This window comes from Sinocyclocheilus grahami, unplaced genomic scaffold, assembly GCF_001515645.1.
Source record: "Sinocyclocheilus grahami isolate Dianchi unplaced genomic scaffold, SAMN03320097.WGS_v1.1 scaffold1714.1, whole genome shotgun sequence".
NCBI classification, from domain to species: domain Eukaryota; kingdom Metazoa; phylum Chordata; class Actinopteri; order Cypriniformes; family Cyprinidae; genus Sinocyclocheilus; species Sinocyclocheilus grahami.
Window position 1 is genome coordinate 111,294 of NW_015506893.1, and position 15,517 is coordinate 126,810.

A 15,517-nucleotide genomic window follows, 5' to 3' on the forward strand; every position below is an offset into this window, starting at 1 on the left:
CCTTTTCTATAGTGCAAAGAAGTGGAGATGCGTCGTCCATCTTTTTTACAGTCTATGGCGTAACCCATGGTATTATATCAGGGTTTAGCATGGCCTTGTTAGCAAGCAGGACCTGATTTTACCAAGTGCAACGTTCCTGGAGCAACAGCTTTGTTGACCCTGGAACAACATTGTGATTAACCAATCAGATTTGAAGAACCAGTTTATAGTTTTTGTGAAGTTTAGGCTTACAATCAGTGTTTGGTGCTTGTACATCAATGTCTTTCACCTATAATTTCCTCTGATTTTAGGGATTACTCATGGTTAGGGTTAGGTTTAGGTGTAGGGATATGGTCAAGACTAAATTTTTGGATTAAAATGTTGTTCCAGGGTCAATGAAATATGTTGACCTAGGAACACATCTAACTCAGCAAAATCAGGACATGCTTGCTAGCAAAGATGCTGTAATTATACCATTTTTGCAGACAAAAAGCACTACTTTCCATTTATGGCGATTCAATAATGCAGTCCTTTTTTCATAAGGCTAAAATTACGTGTGTCTGATGGACTCATGAGGTTGTGTGTAACTCATGTTATATTAATAGTAGTGGTTTAAAAAAAATATAGCATACCATAAAGTTTTACAACTTGCAGTGAGTCAGGTGTTACATTTGTTCTTAAAACAATTTTGTTTTTGTCCTTGATTTTGAAAGGTAAAAAGTTCTTCAGAAAATATTTTTAGCTAGTTAGACTAACTAGTTTTGAAAATAACTACTGAGACTAACACTGCTGATCTATTTAGAGAGAGACAGATGCATATGCCATAGAATATCATTCTTAATATTTCACTTACATATGGCTCTTTTCATATTTTATCTAATATAACGGCTTGATTTGACATAACTGTTTTTTTAAGCATCTGCATTTATAGATTCAGTAGTTTATTTCAGATTAAAAACAAGGAAGTTAAATTGCGGAAGTGCATTTAAACATATACTCTTCACTCCCCCCCCCCCCCCTTTTTTTGCATAAGTTTTTGCATGCATAAGTTGTTTGTCCACCAGAAGATGAAACCCCTTTTCTTTCCAAAGCCAAAGAAATCCAACCACAGCAGGTTTTATTTTGACTGCAGCTGCTCAAGTGTCAAATGCATTCATTGAACATTCATTACACACGGCAATAAAAACACCAAAATCATCTGTTTGCTGATAATATTTGTGACAAAATCATCATTCTGCAGACTGTATTATTGATGTTTGTGTATTTTTAATTTGCATTTACACCCTCAGAATAATGGACATCATCTTGGTAAACAGTAAGCATGAAGGGTGCGAACAACGCTGCATTATATCGTCATTCATTTGCCAATGTAACTAATTCATGTTTACATATGTACACATGTATTAAAGCAATAAGCACCAAGAAGCCGTGGAACAGTGAATTTATAACAGCTAAGGGGCGTTGTTAGGCACGATGCAAAGCAGAGTGGTTGCCGAGCAACACACAGACGTAAACAAAGGTGTATATTTGTAGAATAATTTACAACAGATTCGAACGCGGCTCAACCAATCAGGATCAAGGACCGGAATTATCTGTTTTATAAACATATTTTAATCACGCTTCATTAGTATTTTAGCATGTGAAATCTATAATTGACAAATTAAGTGATTAACTCTTTCCCCACCAGCATTTTTTTTAAAAAGTTGCCAGCCACCTGCAGTGTTTTTTGAATATGTCTGCAACATTTTCGTGGCCCCCAGAATATTTTGAGCAAAAAGAAAATCGTGTTTTTATCAAAGAGTACATCTGGATTATATTCAATGGACTGATCAAAGCATAGATGCTGTAGATCGCTTCCATCAGCACCCCCAAATCTTGCATGTCCTTTAGCACTTCCTGGATTGACATTTCGTTAACATTAGGCAGTTTTGATTTATATGCTGTTTATTATTATAATCGTATTATTTTTCATATGCATATGCTTACATATTAGATCGCTTGTTTGTGTGTCTTCCTCGCCTGTGTTTTTGATCGGGAGATTCTGGTCTCATTCAGAAGTAATGTAATAGCGCCCCCAAGCATATAACAGTGAAAACACAGAAATCTGTAAAATCTTTTTCTAAAAACATATTCAAAAACATTATACAGTCGCATAGAATATAAGTGTAAGTAAATATTTAACTGATTTTATCCCAAAATTTTACTTACATAACACATTTTAGATGAGTTTCAGCTGAACACTAACATAGTAACGCAGCTGCATGTGAAAACATTGAAAAGAAAATTGGCAGAAAGACAGCTTTATAATCGTCTGTTTTTCTAGCATGCATGTAAACTGTACTGACTGTGATTGCAACATTAATGAGGAATTTGATCAACTTTTCGTGACAACGTCTGCATACACCACCTCATCCTCCTGTTTGACTCCCTGAAAGACACAAAGATAGCAAGATACGCATGTCAGATCTGTTCATTTAAAAAAAAAAAAAAAACAGTTGCATTGCAAACCTTTTTGCAAAAAAGTGCATTGTTTGCTAACATATCAAACATTTGGTGTGCTAGTCTTCAGGAGGCTAAGTTGTGCTGGGCGGTATGATCAAAAAACTTTTAACATGGTTGAATTGGCGATATGTAATGGTGGTTGAATTGGCAATAATTTTAAAGTGTGTTTTTAGACTAGTGGAAAGAAAACTTCCTAAAGACACTGTTAAGTGTTTCTTTTATAGCTCTTTATCTATTTGTGTCAATGGATTACCATTACAATACATATTTTTAAAGGCCGTTTTCTCAAAATTAGTTTTTTCTCCTACAATGAGCCATAAATCTCCACTTCAGTAGCACTTACACACACCAAACTTTACATTTTGCATTCCTGTCTATATCCTGAAGGTTTGTACAGAGGGATTTGTTCATATATAATTTGCTTGATTACATATATTTTATTCCCTAAAATTGTTTTGAAAATATATTGTTTTCTGTCTGTTCTAAGTATTTTCTGAATTATGGAGTGACAAAATGACATACCCAAAATTCCCTCTGTAAAAACTTTTGACTCTAATCTGAAACTGGCTTCATTCAGTGTTTAGATTTTTGTACTAGAAATATATGCAAATTAGCACATATTTTATCACACACATTCATGCATAAATGAGCAGAGATGTGTGACTTTCTTCTGTCACATTGGCTTTCTGAAGGCCTCAGTTTCCGGTGAGACAGTTTAACAGTGCCTGTTTAGCAAAAACACACTGAAATTTTGTACATTGTCTACTTTGTATATTTTTATATTATTCTTTTTATTATCTGTGTCCTGTCTTGTCACTGTCATTCTGTTGCACTGGGGAGCTACTGTTATAATATCAAAATAAAAAAGAAATAATAATGCTACAGAATCTATAATGCTGCATAGTCTTCACTGTATAAAATATAGATTAATGCTTATTAAAGCTACTAGAATCATTAAGTCAAGAGCAGTGAATGCTAGGCAAGTAGCCTACCGAATTGACTTCTTTTTCTTTTTTTGTGCCTTTAATGCCGCTCTTTATAGACCATGTGTTTTTGTCACTCTAACATGTCAGTAACGTCAAGCTGTACTGTGCTAAGCAGATATATTTACACTTTACAGTGTTATGTGAATATAAACAATATAGCAAAATCTCTAAACTGACACTCTGTATCATTGTCACAATCAGGGCTGCTCGAAATGGTCTTTGCTTAACAGCTTCTTCACATAGATTCAAAAAGATCTTGTTGTGCAGTTCTAGTCTAAAGCTCTAGTGTAAAAATGTATTATTTGTCAGCATTTGGGAGTATGAATTTATGTCTGCGTAATTAAAATCAGACATGGAGCTTTGTTGAGTATACTGGATTGACTTGCCCAAAAGGATTGCACATTAATTTAAAGGGGTCATATGATGCGATTTCAATTTTTCCTTTCTCTTTGGAGTGTTACAAGCTCTTGGTGCATAAAGAAGATTTACAACACTGTTCCAGAACACTTCATCCAAAATATTCAGATGTGTGCAGCACATTTTATGGAGGACCGTTTCCTGATCCTGGTAGAGTAGACTACAATGCCGGCTGTTCTAACTCAAAGACTGTAAGTACGTTTTTTATATTTAAAGAGTTTTTCTATTTTATATATTTAAAGCGAGTTTTTTGGGCAGTGTAGAGTAGGCTTGTTGTTTGTCATTTCTCCGATCACAAATGCAGACATGGTTTTATGTTTACGTGGCACGATGCAACGCAACGCGTAAAAAGACAGTACAAGTCATTATAATCCATAATTATGTCCCCACTGGATGCAACGAATGTCTCATTTATAATGGGTTTTCATATTTTTGAATCATCGCTCCGGCCTGACAGAGCATCATCACAATATGGTAGGGGCGTAACATTTCCGTCACACGCTTGAGGTATTCGGCCAATCACAACGCACTGGATAGCTGGCCAATCAGAGCACACCTCGCTTTTTCAGAACGATGAGCTTTGTAAAAATCTACGCGTTTCAGAAAGGCGGGGCATAGAGGAGAAACAATAATGTACAGTATGTGGAAAATAATGTGTTTTTTTAACCTTAAACTGCATAAACACATTTCATTACACCAAATAATGTTCTTTTTAGCAGCAGCATATGACCCCTTTAACTCAGTATCTCTTTTTTTTGCAATCCGTCTGAGGTCCATTGAACTTGCTGTTTTCATGTTAACTATCTTTGCTTCAGGATCTTTTTTTTTTAGAACTAACGTCATCTTTTCCTGATTGACATTTATACTGTTGAGACATTTTCAGTGGGTGTATGAAGTAATTTCGCCAGAAGTAAGTAATTAAGTAAGTTCCCCAGAATCACATTGGGTTTCTTGTAGGACGTGTCGCAATAAATTTAGATTATTATGTATTATGTGCATTAGTTTCAAATGTATTATTAAGTAAATACTTAATTCATATTTAATTACGTATTTACTTAATAATAATAATAATAATAATAATTAATGTATATGTAATTTAAACAAATAGTAGTACTACTACAAAAAAATAATAATTATAGGTTTTTATAATAATAATAATAATATGTATAATAATAATTATTATTGTTATTATTATTTTGAATTATTATCATTGTTTCTATTATAACAGAAGGAAAAAGGGATGGATGGTTATGGGACATGAACATCTAATTTAATAAATATGCATTAATGACACAGTTATAAATTCTCTTACCGGTTTCTGTGCTTTTTGTTTGTAGAAAGTCGGATCAGCGTAAGTGATCTCATCATTACGAGTCTGATCTGTTCCTACAATAATCATTAAATCAACACAAAAATAAAAACAAAAAATGCAATCTTATATGTGTTTCTTTAAAAAAAGAAAAGATACTTGATTATTTTTTTATTGTTTTATTATTATTTTAATACTTTTACAGATGTGTCAGCAATAGGAAACTCTTACCTTCTTGGTCTGTTTTTCTGTGTTTCTTGTAGATCCAGTAGATCCCGACTGCTGCTACAATCAACAGAGATCCAGCAGCAGCAGCAGAGATCAACACTATCAAAGAGACTGAGTCTGGAGGATGTGAAGTAGAGTTTGAAGTAGACTGTGGACCTGGTGTTGCAACGGCTAAAGAGAAAGAGTAAACATGTCTGATCTATGATAAACACTATAAAGAGCAGCACACAGCTGAGTTTGTAATGTATATGCTACTTCAGATGAAGCTTTTACAGTCACAAGATATTTTAGCATTCATATACCTGAACATGTGTGACAGAGTTGACTGATGTCCAGATGTTGAGTCTGGTTGCTGATGGGATTGTTGAGCACACAGCTGTAGGTGTTGTTATCCTGATATTCCACCTCCAGAGGTAGAGAGAGACTGATGCTGAGATCAGACACACTGATGCTGGACAATGAACTGTTTTCTTTGTACCAGGAGAGAGTCACATGACTCACATTCACCACTGAACACACCAATGAACAATTCTGCTGTGATGATGATGATGAAGAACAGTGTGTAGAGTTACTGCTGATGACAGGAACAGGCAGACGAGCTGAACACATGAGAGAATAATTTAGGGAGTAATTGACAAGACATTGCTGACTTCTTGTAATGCTTCTTGATATATTGTTCAGTAATCTGTCTCTAGGGTCAGTTCTTCCTTTATGATGCTCAACTATTTTGTATTTATAGCTCATGTGTTGCTATAAATTGTAACACTTCTTTAAATCTTAAAGTTCATATAATACATTGTATAATAAATTAATTCTAACACTGCACAACTTACAGAAATACTTGCTTATTTTAAAATATGTTAAACTGAACTTTTATATATTTTTTAAAGGAATTTTGAGTGTCTGTGCAAAACTCAGTCTCACAGTTCTATGGGTTGGTTGCCATAAGAAATAGATTTAAACATTAAACAAAACTATTAATATTTACATCTCTGAAGTATATTCGACCACTCAAGTGTGAGTCTGAGACACTTCAAACATGTATTACATTGTAGCGTTCATATGACTTTCTGTAAAGCTGTTGTGAAACAATGGGCATTGTGTAAAATGCTATGCGAATGTAATTAACCCAAATTTAGCCTAAACAGAATCCAACTTTTCATTAAAAGTGAATAGAATTAGGTATTTTGTGAAATTCCCTGAGGGATAGTAGTATATAAGGGCAGACAACAAACACAATGAACTTTTCATAGTTTGTGAAAAGATGCTTTAGAGACCAGCAGTTTGGAATTGTAATTACAGTGTTATATTCTTATGGATTTGTATGTACGCTGTGGAAGTGACAGAGGACCATCAAATGTTTTAGAAATTAATTCCAAATCATGAAAGTTATGCCACTGGTAAGAAGCCCATATTAAGATTAGTTCCTCTAATAAATAGTATACACAGAGCAAGCACAACTCTTAACTGTGACTCACCATAGACAGTAACATTGAATCTGTATGTGGTCGGTTTTGTGCCTTTGATGTTTACTTTATAATTTCCAGAGTCTGTGGTTCTGGTGTTCATGATGGTCAGAGATCCAGTCTGATTGTCCAGCTTCAGTCTGTCTCTGAATCTCCCATCAAGAACGTCGTCATATGTGGAGAAGATACTGTCCTCTTCACTGAGTTTAGCTATAAGAGTCTCTGGATGTCCAAATGTCCATGTTATCAGATCACGTGTCTGTATTCCAGTAACATTAGTCTGTAGAGTGACTGATTCTCCCTCCGTCACTGACACTGACTTCACTGCATCTTTAAAACCAAACACTGGAGAACAGACAGTTTATTTTTCAGTCACTTATTAAAGTTCTTGTTAAAGTTAAAATAAATGACTTTGGCTTAATCAAGGTCTTTAATCTTGTAGTTTTGAAATGATAACATGCTTTCTTCTTGGCTTTTTAAAGTGAGACTTTTTTTTTCAGAAAAGTTACTATTTGAGCTGATTTTCGTCTAGTTGAGCTCAGGCCAGACTGTGTGTGAAGGACCTTTAGCTCCAGCCCTTGTTGAACTTAAACATCAGAAGTGAAATAAAGCTGCAGCAACCATTACAAGGAAAAACACCACAGAGACTGATCTGTTTTGAGTACATTTAACTGGACATCAGCATCTCTGGTGATGAGTTTAGGCGAGTAGAAACAACATTTTTAACCATTAGGTCAGGGCATTGTGACAACAACATACTTTATATGAAGTTTTATGTGGAGCATTGCAAAGATATACATGATCCTCATCAGTCATGATCTTATAGGCTGTGTGAACACCATATGTGGTAGTTCCCCAAAATTGCTCTATTTTCACAAGGGGTAACTTTGTATAACTCTTCTGCTGTTGTCATTTCATACATTTTTTCAATTTCTCAGTTATTTTTATCAATGCAAAAATAACACCCCCCCCCCCCCCCCCCAAAAAAAAACATCTGCACTCTACAAGATATCGTTCAGAAAATAACAACAGGGCATAAAATAATACAAATGTTTCAGCTAACAGCCTTCAGTGTTCATCAAAACACAACAGTATGATCTTCGCTTAAACTGCCATTAATAATGATTAGTTATTCAGTAGCAAACAAAATAAGACACTAGTTTTACAGAATCTCTAGATCAGTGATGGGCAAACTTGGCCCTTCCAGGCCACTTTCCTGCAGAGATTTGATCAAACCCTGATAAAACTCACCTGCCTGTAGCTTTCTAGTAGTCTTGAAGACAATGATTAGCTGGTTCAGGCGTGTTTGATTAGAGTTGGAGCTAAACTCTGAAAGAAAGTGACCTGGACGGGCCAAGTTTGCCCATTCCTGCTCTAGATTATCTGAATGAATAGTATTATAGTCCCATTACAAACACACAGACTGACATAAATCACTAAAGCTGCATTATATGTACATTCGGCTTTCAGAATGTAGGAAAGTATGTTGCTTTGTTTTATGTACTTAAATACGATTTATGCACTTTCCCACTTGTACCATAAGACAGAAAAAGCCAACTGATGTTTAAAACACTACCAATTCTGATTTCATCATTTAAGATGTCAATAGAAAATGCACTGAATGTGAGACCAAAAGCAGAGTAGATCTCAGAGTGAAATGCTAAGTTTGATTTATGGAACAATCAAAAATATTTCAAACTTACCAACCAGATGCCAAAAGCACAAACAGCAAAAAACAAAAAAGCGAAACATTTTCTTCAGCAGCTCAGAAAAGGAGAATGTATAAAAGTCCCATAGAGAAGTCTGTAATTACTTTAGATGAAAACTGTTCCTGTTTGTGTTAGTATGTGTCTGTTGTGGGTTGTACTTCGAGTCAGCTGTTTTTTTTCTGTCTCTCATGTTTTCGTAGAGCCACAGTATATGTCATGATCACATTAAGGAAAAATGACCTGTCTCACTCTTTTAATGACTAAATTAATTTATTAAGCTTGTCTAGAAACACATACTATAGCTTATTTGCCCGTTTTCAAACAGACAAAATATATATATATTGCAAGGTAATTTAGAAGACAGAAAGGAAACTCTGAATGGCAACCTCAGTTACTTCTATAAATTTCAGCATAAACTTGTGACAGAATTTAATCTAATCTGCAGTCACACCAACAAATAAATACATGCTCAATTAAACTCCAAAAACGTTTTAATGACTTTACTGAACACATTGTTTACAGTACATTATAGCAAAAAGTATAATGACCTAAAAGTTAACTGGAGTCAGGAGTTAAAAATCTAGAACTTGCTCTTAAAGCCTTGATGTTGATCAGTCCACTGTAATGCTTTGTCTATGCATGGAGAAAGTTCAGCGCTGCTGATGTTCTTGTGCTGAAATAGTGGCAAATGCTTCAATGTTAAGCTAAAGTGTCAGTGAAAGACTGGTTATTTCTAAACAAAATCAACATGGGATAACACCACAAAAGAAGCCAGTCAAACCAAACATTATTCAGACACCAGATATAATTTTCGATATTTTTTACTACTGGGTGCAGGACACTATAGTTCATTTATGTAAGTGAGGATAGCAAAATAAAGTAAACTGTGATATATTATACTCAAAAATACTTCATACAGTGGACGACCAGTAAAACTGATAAAAATTAGGGACCAAAAATGTGATTTGACACTTTGACCTGACCATGTTTTGTTATACCTTTCTATCAAAGTTATCTGACGTTATCAAGATAAATTTGTTCTGACAGTTTAACTCTTGATTCCTTGTCATATTGTATTACCATTTTCTAAACTATAGCGAATAAACTGTGATAATGTGAGAAATGTTGAAGGTGTCTGAATACATTTTGGTTTGACTGTATGTTCCATGGACAGATGAAGCACAGGAGTAATTTAACTTTTACATTTAACAGAAGGGAAGACACTATCTGAGGCTGCCCATGTATAAGAATATTGCTGAACTGAAACTAAGTTTTTTAAAGAGAAATGGTGGAAGATTCCTCCTGCGTTGCAAATACAGGAAACACGAAGTTACTGCAGCCAGAGCAGAAACAACCAAATAATAATAATAATTAAAAAAGAAAAAAAAAAACACACACACTGAAAATGTATCTTTTGTATGTGTTTGACTATTGAGTGATTGACTATCGTGCAAAAGAGCATAATTTCTCAGTTATTTCTTAGTTTAATACCTCTTTAGCATTTTTAAGACATGCTACTACTTCTTTTTGCTTCCTCAATTTCAGTAGATGTTTGTAATAATTCAACTGTCAATTGCTCTTCATTTACATAAGACAAACATAGGCTATCTTAACTTTATCACGTTGCTGTACACAGCTACATCCTGTTACCAAAGGTCAATGTCACTTGTGTTGTCAGAAATCCCCAACTGAATGAGATCATGTCGCTTTGTCAGTGCATGTTGCTCGCGGTGTAAATGCTTTTTTTTTTTTTTTTGTATTTGAGCAAACAGTGCACCGCATTCAACAGTTAAACTAATTCATTTTCTGTAAAAGTGCTCAAAGAATTTATGACATCATATGAAAATATAGTCTACGAATAAGAAACCATTTCAAAGAATAGAGCAAAACATTCGGATTCCAGAAGTAAAAGCTCCATTCATTTTCCATAAGGAAATAGATTTTTAATAACTGATAAACCTTTATAGACAGACCTGTTGTGAGCTCTGAGGTTTTTAATCAGTTGTATAGGCATTTTGTTGAAGCTATCTGTGTTCATTTGAATTATTAAAAAAATAAATAAATAACCATGCTTAAAAGCGGAATTCGTGTTGAAAACTACATTATTACACATGATGCTGTACAGACAATCCCAGTAATCAGAGAGTTGCAGCAAGCAAAGAGCACCATGCTGCATTTTTTAAAAACATTTTTTAATGGATGTCAGTGGAGGAGAGGCTTAACTACACTGAATAAACAGCTTTTGTGAGGAAATAGCTTAATGAATCACAACCTGTTCACTAATCTTCAACATGTTTTACACTAAACAATACTTTTGTTGGGAACTATATATAGATTTTACATTGATAATTTTATTCTTTAAAGGGGTCCTATTATGCTTTTTCACTTTTTTAATTTTAGTCAGTGTGTAGTGTGTATGTTTGGGCATTAAAAAATCTAGAAAGTTACAAATCTCAAAGTCCACTCCAAAGGGAGATATTTCCTTTTTTAAAAATCCCTTTTCAAGAACTACAACGAACGGCTCGTTTGGACTACAGCATTTGTTTTCCGGGGTTTGTGATATCACAAAGCGGCTCATTGGAATATCATTACAAATAATTCCCGCCTACAGAAATTGGAATGGTTGGGGGGTGAGGAGGGGCAAGGTCGTAATTAGAACGCTTGGTTGAGTGAGTGCATCAGACAAGACGACGAAGAAGAAGTGCTGCTGCAGAGTTAGTGCATCAGAGAAAACGAAGAAGAAGAGCTGCTGTGATGTAGCGTCACATTTTCGGCATGTCTAGAACAATTCTTACAAGTATAACACGACGTAGCTGGGCGCCGCGGATAGACGCCGAACGGCGCCGCCGGTGTGCCTACACTCACAGAAAATAATGTATTTGAATTTTAAAGACGTGGCGCGACGCTGCGCTTCTCCTCTGGTGCGCGACCGCTTGAAACACAGTTTTTTTTTCACCTCCGTGTCCAAACATCTTTGTTTTGGCTTCCAAAAGCGGATGATGTTAGGAAACAGTGGTTGCAATTTATTTTTTAACTCTGTCCCTGAGCATTATAACCCCAATTTGCTATTATGTGCTGCGCATTTTACTGAGGACAGCTTCCACAACACGAGGGAGTACAGTACCGGATTCGCCAAAAGCTTTTGTTGAAAGACGGAGCAAGGGGCGTGGCAGTACTGAAATACCGTCTAAGCTGTTCGCCAATCACAACGCACTGGGACAGCTAACCAATCACAACACATTTTGTTTTTCGGAAGGCGGACCTTCATCCGTTTGTGCCAGGCTGGGGAGAAAGGTATTTTAATAATGTAAATTATGTGAAAAATAATGCGATTTTCGCCAAGCACCAACACCAAGCATGAGAGCATGTTCTAGTACACCCCCAAATCATAATCAAGACTTTGCAAAAGAGCATAATAGGACCCCTTTAAGAGAAGGCAGAGTAGGGAATGTTGTGACAGGTAAGACTTATTTATTCCAGTATTACCAGCAATTACAATTTAATAAAATTTTAATTGTTGCATTACTATGTAATAAAAGATATGTAATTGTGTGTATTGTCTAAAAATATTGATGCAGTCTTTCTATGGTTTTCAGGTTTTACCTTTATTAAATTGTAATGACTATTATGTGACCATATTCTTTATGTTGAAATAATGATTTTAATGAATAAATGACATGAATTATTATATATAACTATTATAAATAAAGATTATACATATATATATATATACTGTATATAATAAATAATAAGGTATTCTTGGCTTCCAGATTGCAACAAATAAATTGCCTTTTTAGTGACTAGTATCAGTGTTATGTACGCCCAATCATGCTGTTTTTTTAATGAAGAGAATAAAACCTAATCTTATTGCAGTAACCAGCAATTTGCGCTCTTTTTTTTACTCTGCAACGTAAACTGTAACTGACTCTAGAAATGTGAAAGCCAGCCAATGACGACACTGCCATTATATGATTGGTTGAGGTGCTTCATGTGATTCAAGTAAGCCTTTACGCTTTTTTTTAAGTGAAGTGACATGTGGCCAAGTATGGTTACCCATACTAGGAATTAGTGCTCTGCATTTAACCCATCCTAAGTGCACACACACAGCAGTGAACACACACAAACCGTGAACACACACCCGGAGCAGTGGACAGCCATTTATGCTGTGGCGCCCGGGGAGCAGTTGGGGGTTCAGTGCCTTGCTCAAGGGCACCTCAGTCGTGGTATTGAAGGTGGGAGAGAGCGCACTGGTTATTCCCCCCCCCCCCCTACAATCCCTGCCGGTACGAGACTCGAACCCGCAACCTTTGGGTTATGAGTCCGACTCTCTAACCATTAGGCCACAACTTTTCCAATGGTAACAGAAAATAAAGACAATCTCTGTCTTTAGCTCCAACCACTCTCATGAGCAAACGACATAACCAAAGAATGTTGTTAATTAAGACCCTAATTAATTATATCAACTTGTGGAAAATGGGCATCCGTGACTCCTTTAAAGGTTACATTATGCCTCAATGGTCTGACGGTGCTCATCAATGTCAAAATGACTGATATGGCCAATCAAAGTACGCAGGGTTTACCATTCACAGAGGCACAGCCTGAAGCATAAGCTTTAAGGCTGAAAGAGAGCAAGGCAAAAGCAAGGTAAACCCTGCTGAAACAACAACAACATAATCGAAACCATCACAGAAACATTAATGGGTTCCACTACAAATACCATTATAAACATTAAAAACCATCAACCATTAAAACCATTAAAAAAAGGTTTTCTAATGTGTTTTGGATATTCCATTAGGATTTACTGGTTTTAACAAGCCACCAATAGAAGGCAACAAATTACCAGTAGAGACCAACATGGACGATTACAGTTTCCATTGAAACCAGTACAGTTCCCATCATAACCAGTAAAACCATTTCAAATTCTGTGATGGGGTTTTTTTTCAGCAGGGAAAATGTTAGCTACATGACTGACTGTAATATCCAGTGAGGCAAGCTACTCAAGTTTTTTTCTCAAATATATGGGCTTTTTTAATAGAAAATATGGTATTTACGTGATTCATGTAATTGAATGTGCCAAAGCAAGAAAACTTTAGCGTTTTCGACATATTGTACAATATATATATACCGACATATTGTACTGTTCGCATATTTTAAAATATTATTTGCAAATAGTTCAAAATGATTACTTCCACTAGACTTCGACCTCGAATTTCCTTCACCGTTCTATGTCTTTATGCTTTGTGTTTATATATATATTGGTCGGCCTTGGACTATTTGCAGTTTAATTAAAGGGACAGTTTACCCAAAAATGAAAATTCTGTCATTAAGTACTCTTAAGTCCCTTATTCTGTCCCTTATTTTCTACAAGAATAAACACTATTTTCTTAAAGAATAAGATAAAGAATCACAATTGTCCCTTATTTTCCATTTCTTATGTTAATTGGCAATGGTGACGTAATTATCTTTTGACTCCCCTGAACCTTGCTCCAAAAAAAAAAAAAGTCATTGTTGGAGATATGCGAGTAAAAAATTATAGATAAAATATGCATAATAGAAAGCACAAAGGCGGCACTGAAAAGGCCAGTAAAAACAAACAAACAAACAAAGTGGGCTGGTCTGAGGCATGAAACTCCAGGGCTGAAAATGAGTCCCACTCCGGCCCTGTCTGGCCCTCCCATAGACCGCAATGTAATTACCATGATCAAGGTGTAGAAACGTAGCAATGAGACCGGTAAAATAATCCATGTGACATCAGGTAAACTGTAATTTATGAAGCTACTGTCACGGGGCGGTACCGGGAACGGTGGAAAAATAGGGTCTGGGTCCAAATGCAGGTGAAAACTTCTTTATTCAACAAAAAGGCCAACAAGGCAAAACAAAAACAGGCCTAGGGACGACGAACACCATTTACATACATAATACAGCCAGGCCGAGTGGTGAGTGAGAGGAGAAGATATAGTCAGTGACAACGGGGCACAGCTGAGGGTGAGTGTGATGAGTGAGTGACTGAACAGGTGTGTGGAGTTTGGGGAATTCGTGTAATGAGTGAACAGGTGTATGGGGTTTGGGGAATGGGAGTCCGGGAGATGGCGCCCTCTGGAGGAGAGGGGGAGAACACCAGACGCCAGACCCTGACAGCTACAAGATTACTTTTTGTGCGCAAAGAAAGAAAAAAGACAAGTTCAACAATTTGTCTCCTCCGCGTCACCCTAGAGCACTATTTTGGAGAGTATCACGTATGTAAACAGCGTATGCTGTTTTGTGTGGCGCAGCTACGTTTCTACCCCTTGATCGTGGTAATCACATTGCTGTCTATGGGAGGGTCAGAGAGCTCCCTGAATTCATCAAAAATATCTTAATTTGTGTTCCGAAGATGAAGGGAGCTCTTACGGGTTTGGAACGACATTAGGGTGAGTAATTAATGACAGAATTTAAATTTTTGGGTGAACTAACCCTTTAATGTCTGAAGTGTCAGGGTTAAGAGAGGATTATTTCTTGCCTGCTTACAAGCTACTCTTCCACGCTCCAGTCCGGTAGGTGGCAGTAATGCACCTATTTGCTGGTTGCCAACCGCCAATCATATCAAAAGAAGACGAGGCCGTTGTTCCGGTGAGTTCTCCCCTGTTTAAACGATCTCTGTCATTTTTGTGGACTACGCAACGACCCAAGTGATTCAGACGTAACACCTGCTTGGTTTGGGGACTTTTTATTTTATTTTTTTTAATTAAACCTAGTATTAGCTTATGTTTGGTCCTTGCTAAACTGGCAGTTGTTACATATTATTTTAATCTAATTTTGAGACAATTATGGTTATTTAACATGGTGTATGATCTTTCAGATTACCTGTGATGGATGTGTAGGGTGCTATCACCAGTGAATAAAGAATATTATTGCCCAGCGTGTATTATCTGAATCAGAATA

General features: G+C 36.0%; 1 protein-coding gene and 1 long non-coding RNA gene across 2 annotated transcripts in view; both read right to left on the reverse strand.

The window, feature by feature from the left end:
• Window positions 1-15,517, reverse strand: part of LOC107572187 (uncharacterized) — an 89,687-nt gene that overhangs the window by 59,488 nt on the left and 14,682 nt on the right. The window contains exons 4-5 of the mRNA XM_016258606.1: window positions 6,900-7,232; window positions 5,724-6,020 (exon numbers count right to left, since the gene is read on the reverse strand). Coding sequence (XP_016114092.1) covers window positions 5,724-6,020; window positions 6,900-7,232 — 630 coding nt within the window. The remainder of the gene's footprint in view (window positions 1-5,723; window positions 6,021-6,899; window positions 7,233-15,517) is intronic.
• On the reverse strand, window positions 2,362-5,440 carry LOC107572189 (uncharacterized). The gene is made up of 3 exons (XR_001607293.1): window positions 5,425-5,440; window positions 5,197-5,270; window positions 2,362-2,407 (listed from the first exon to the last, which is right to left on the reverse strand). It is a non-coding gene; the product is annotated as an uncharacterized lncRNA (long non-coding RNA).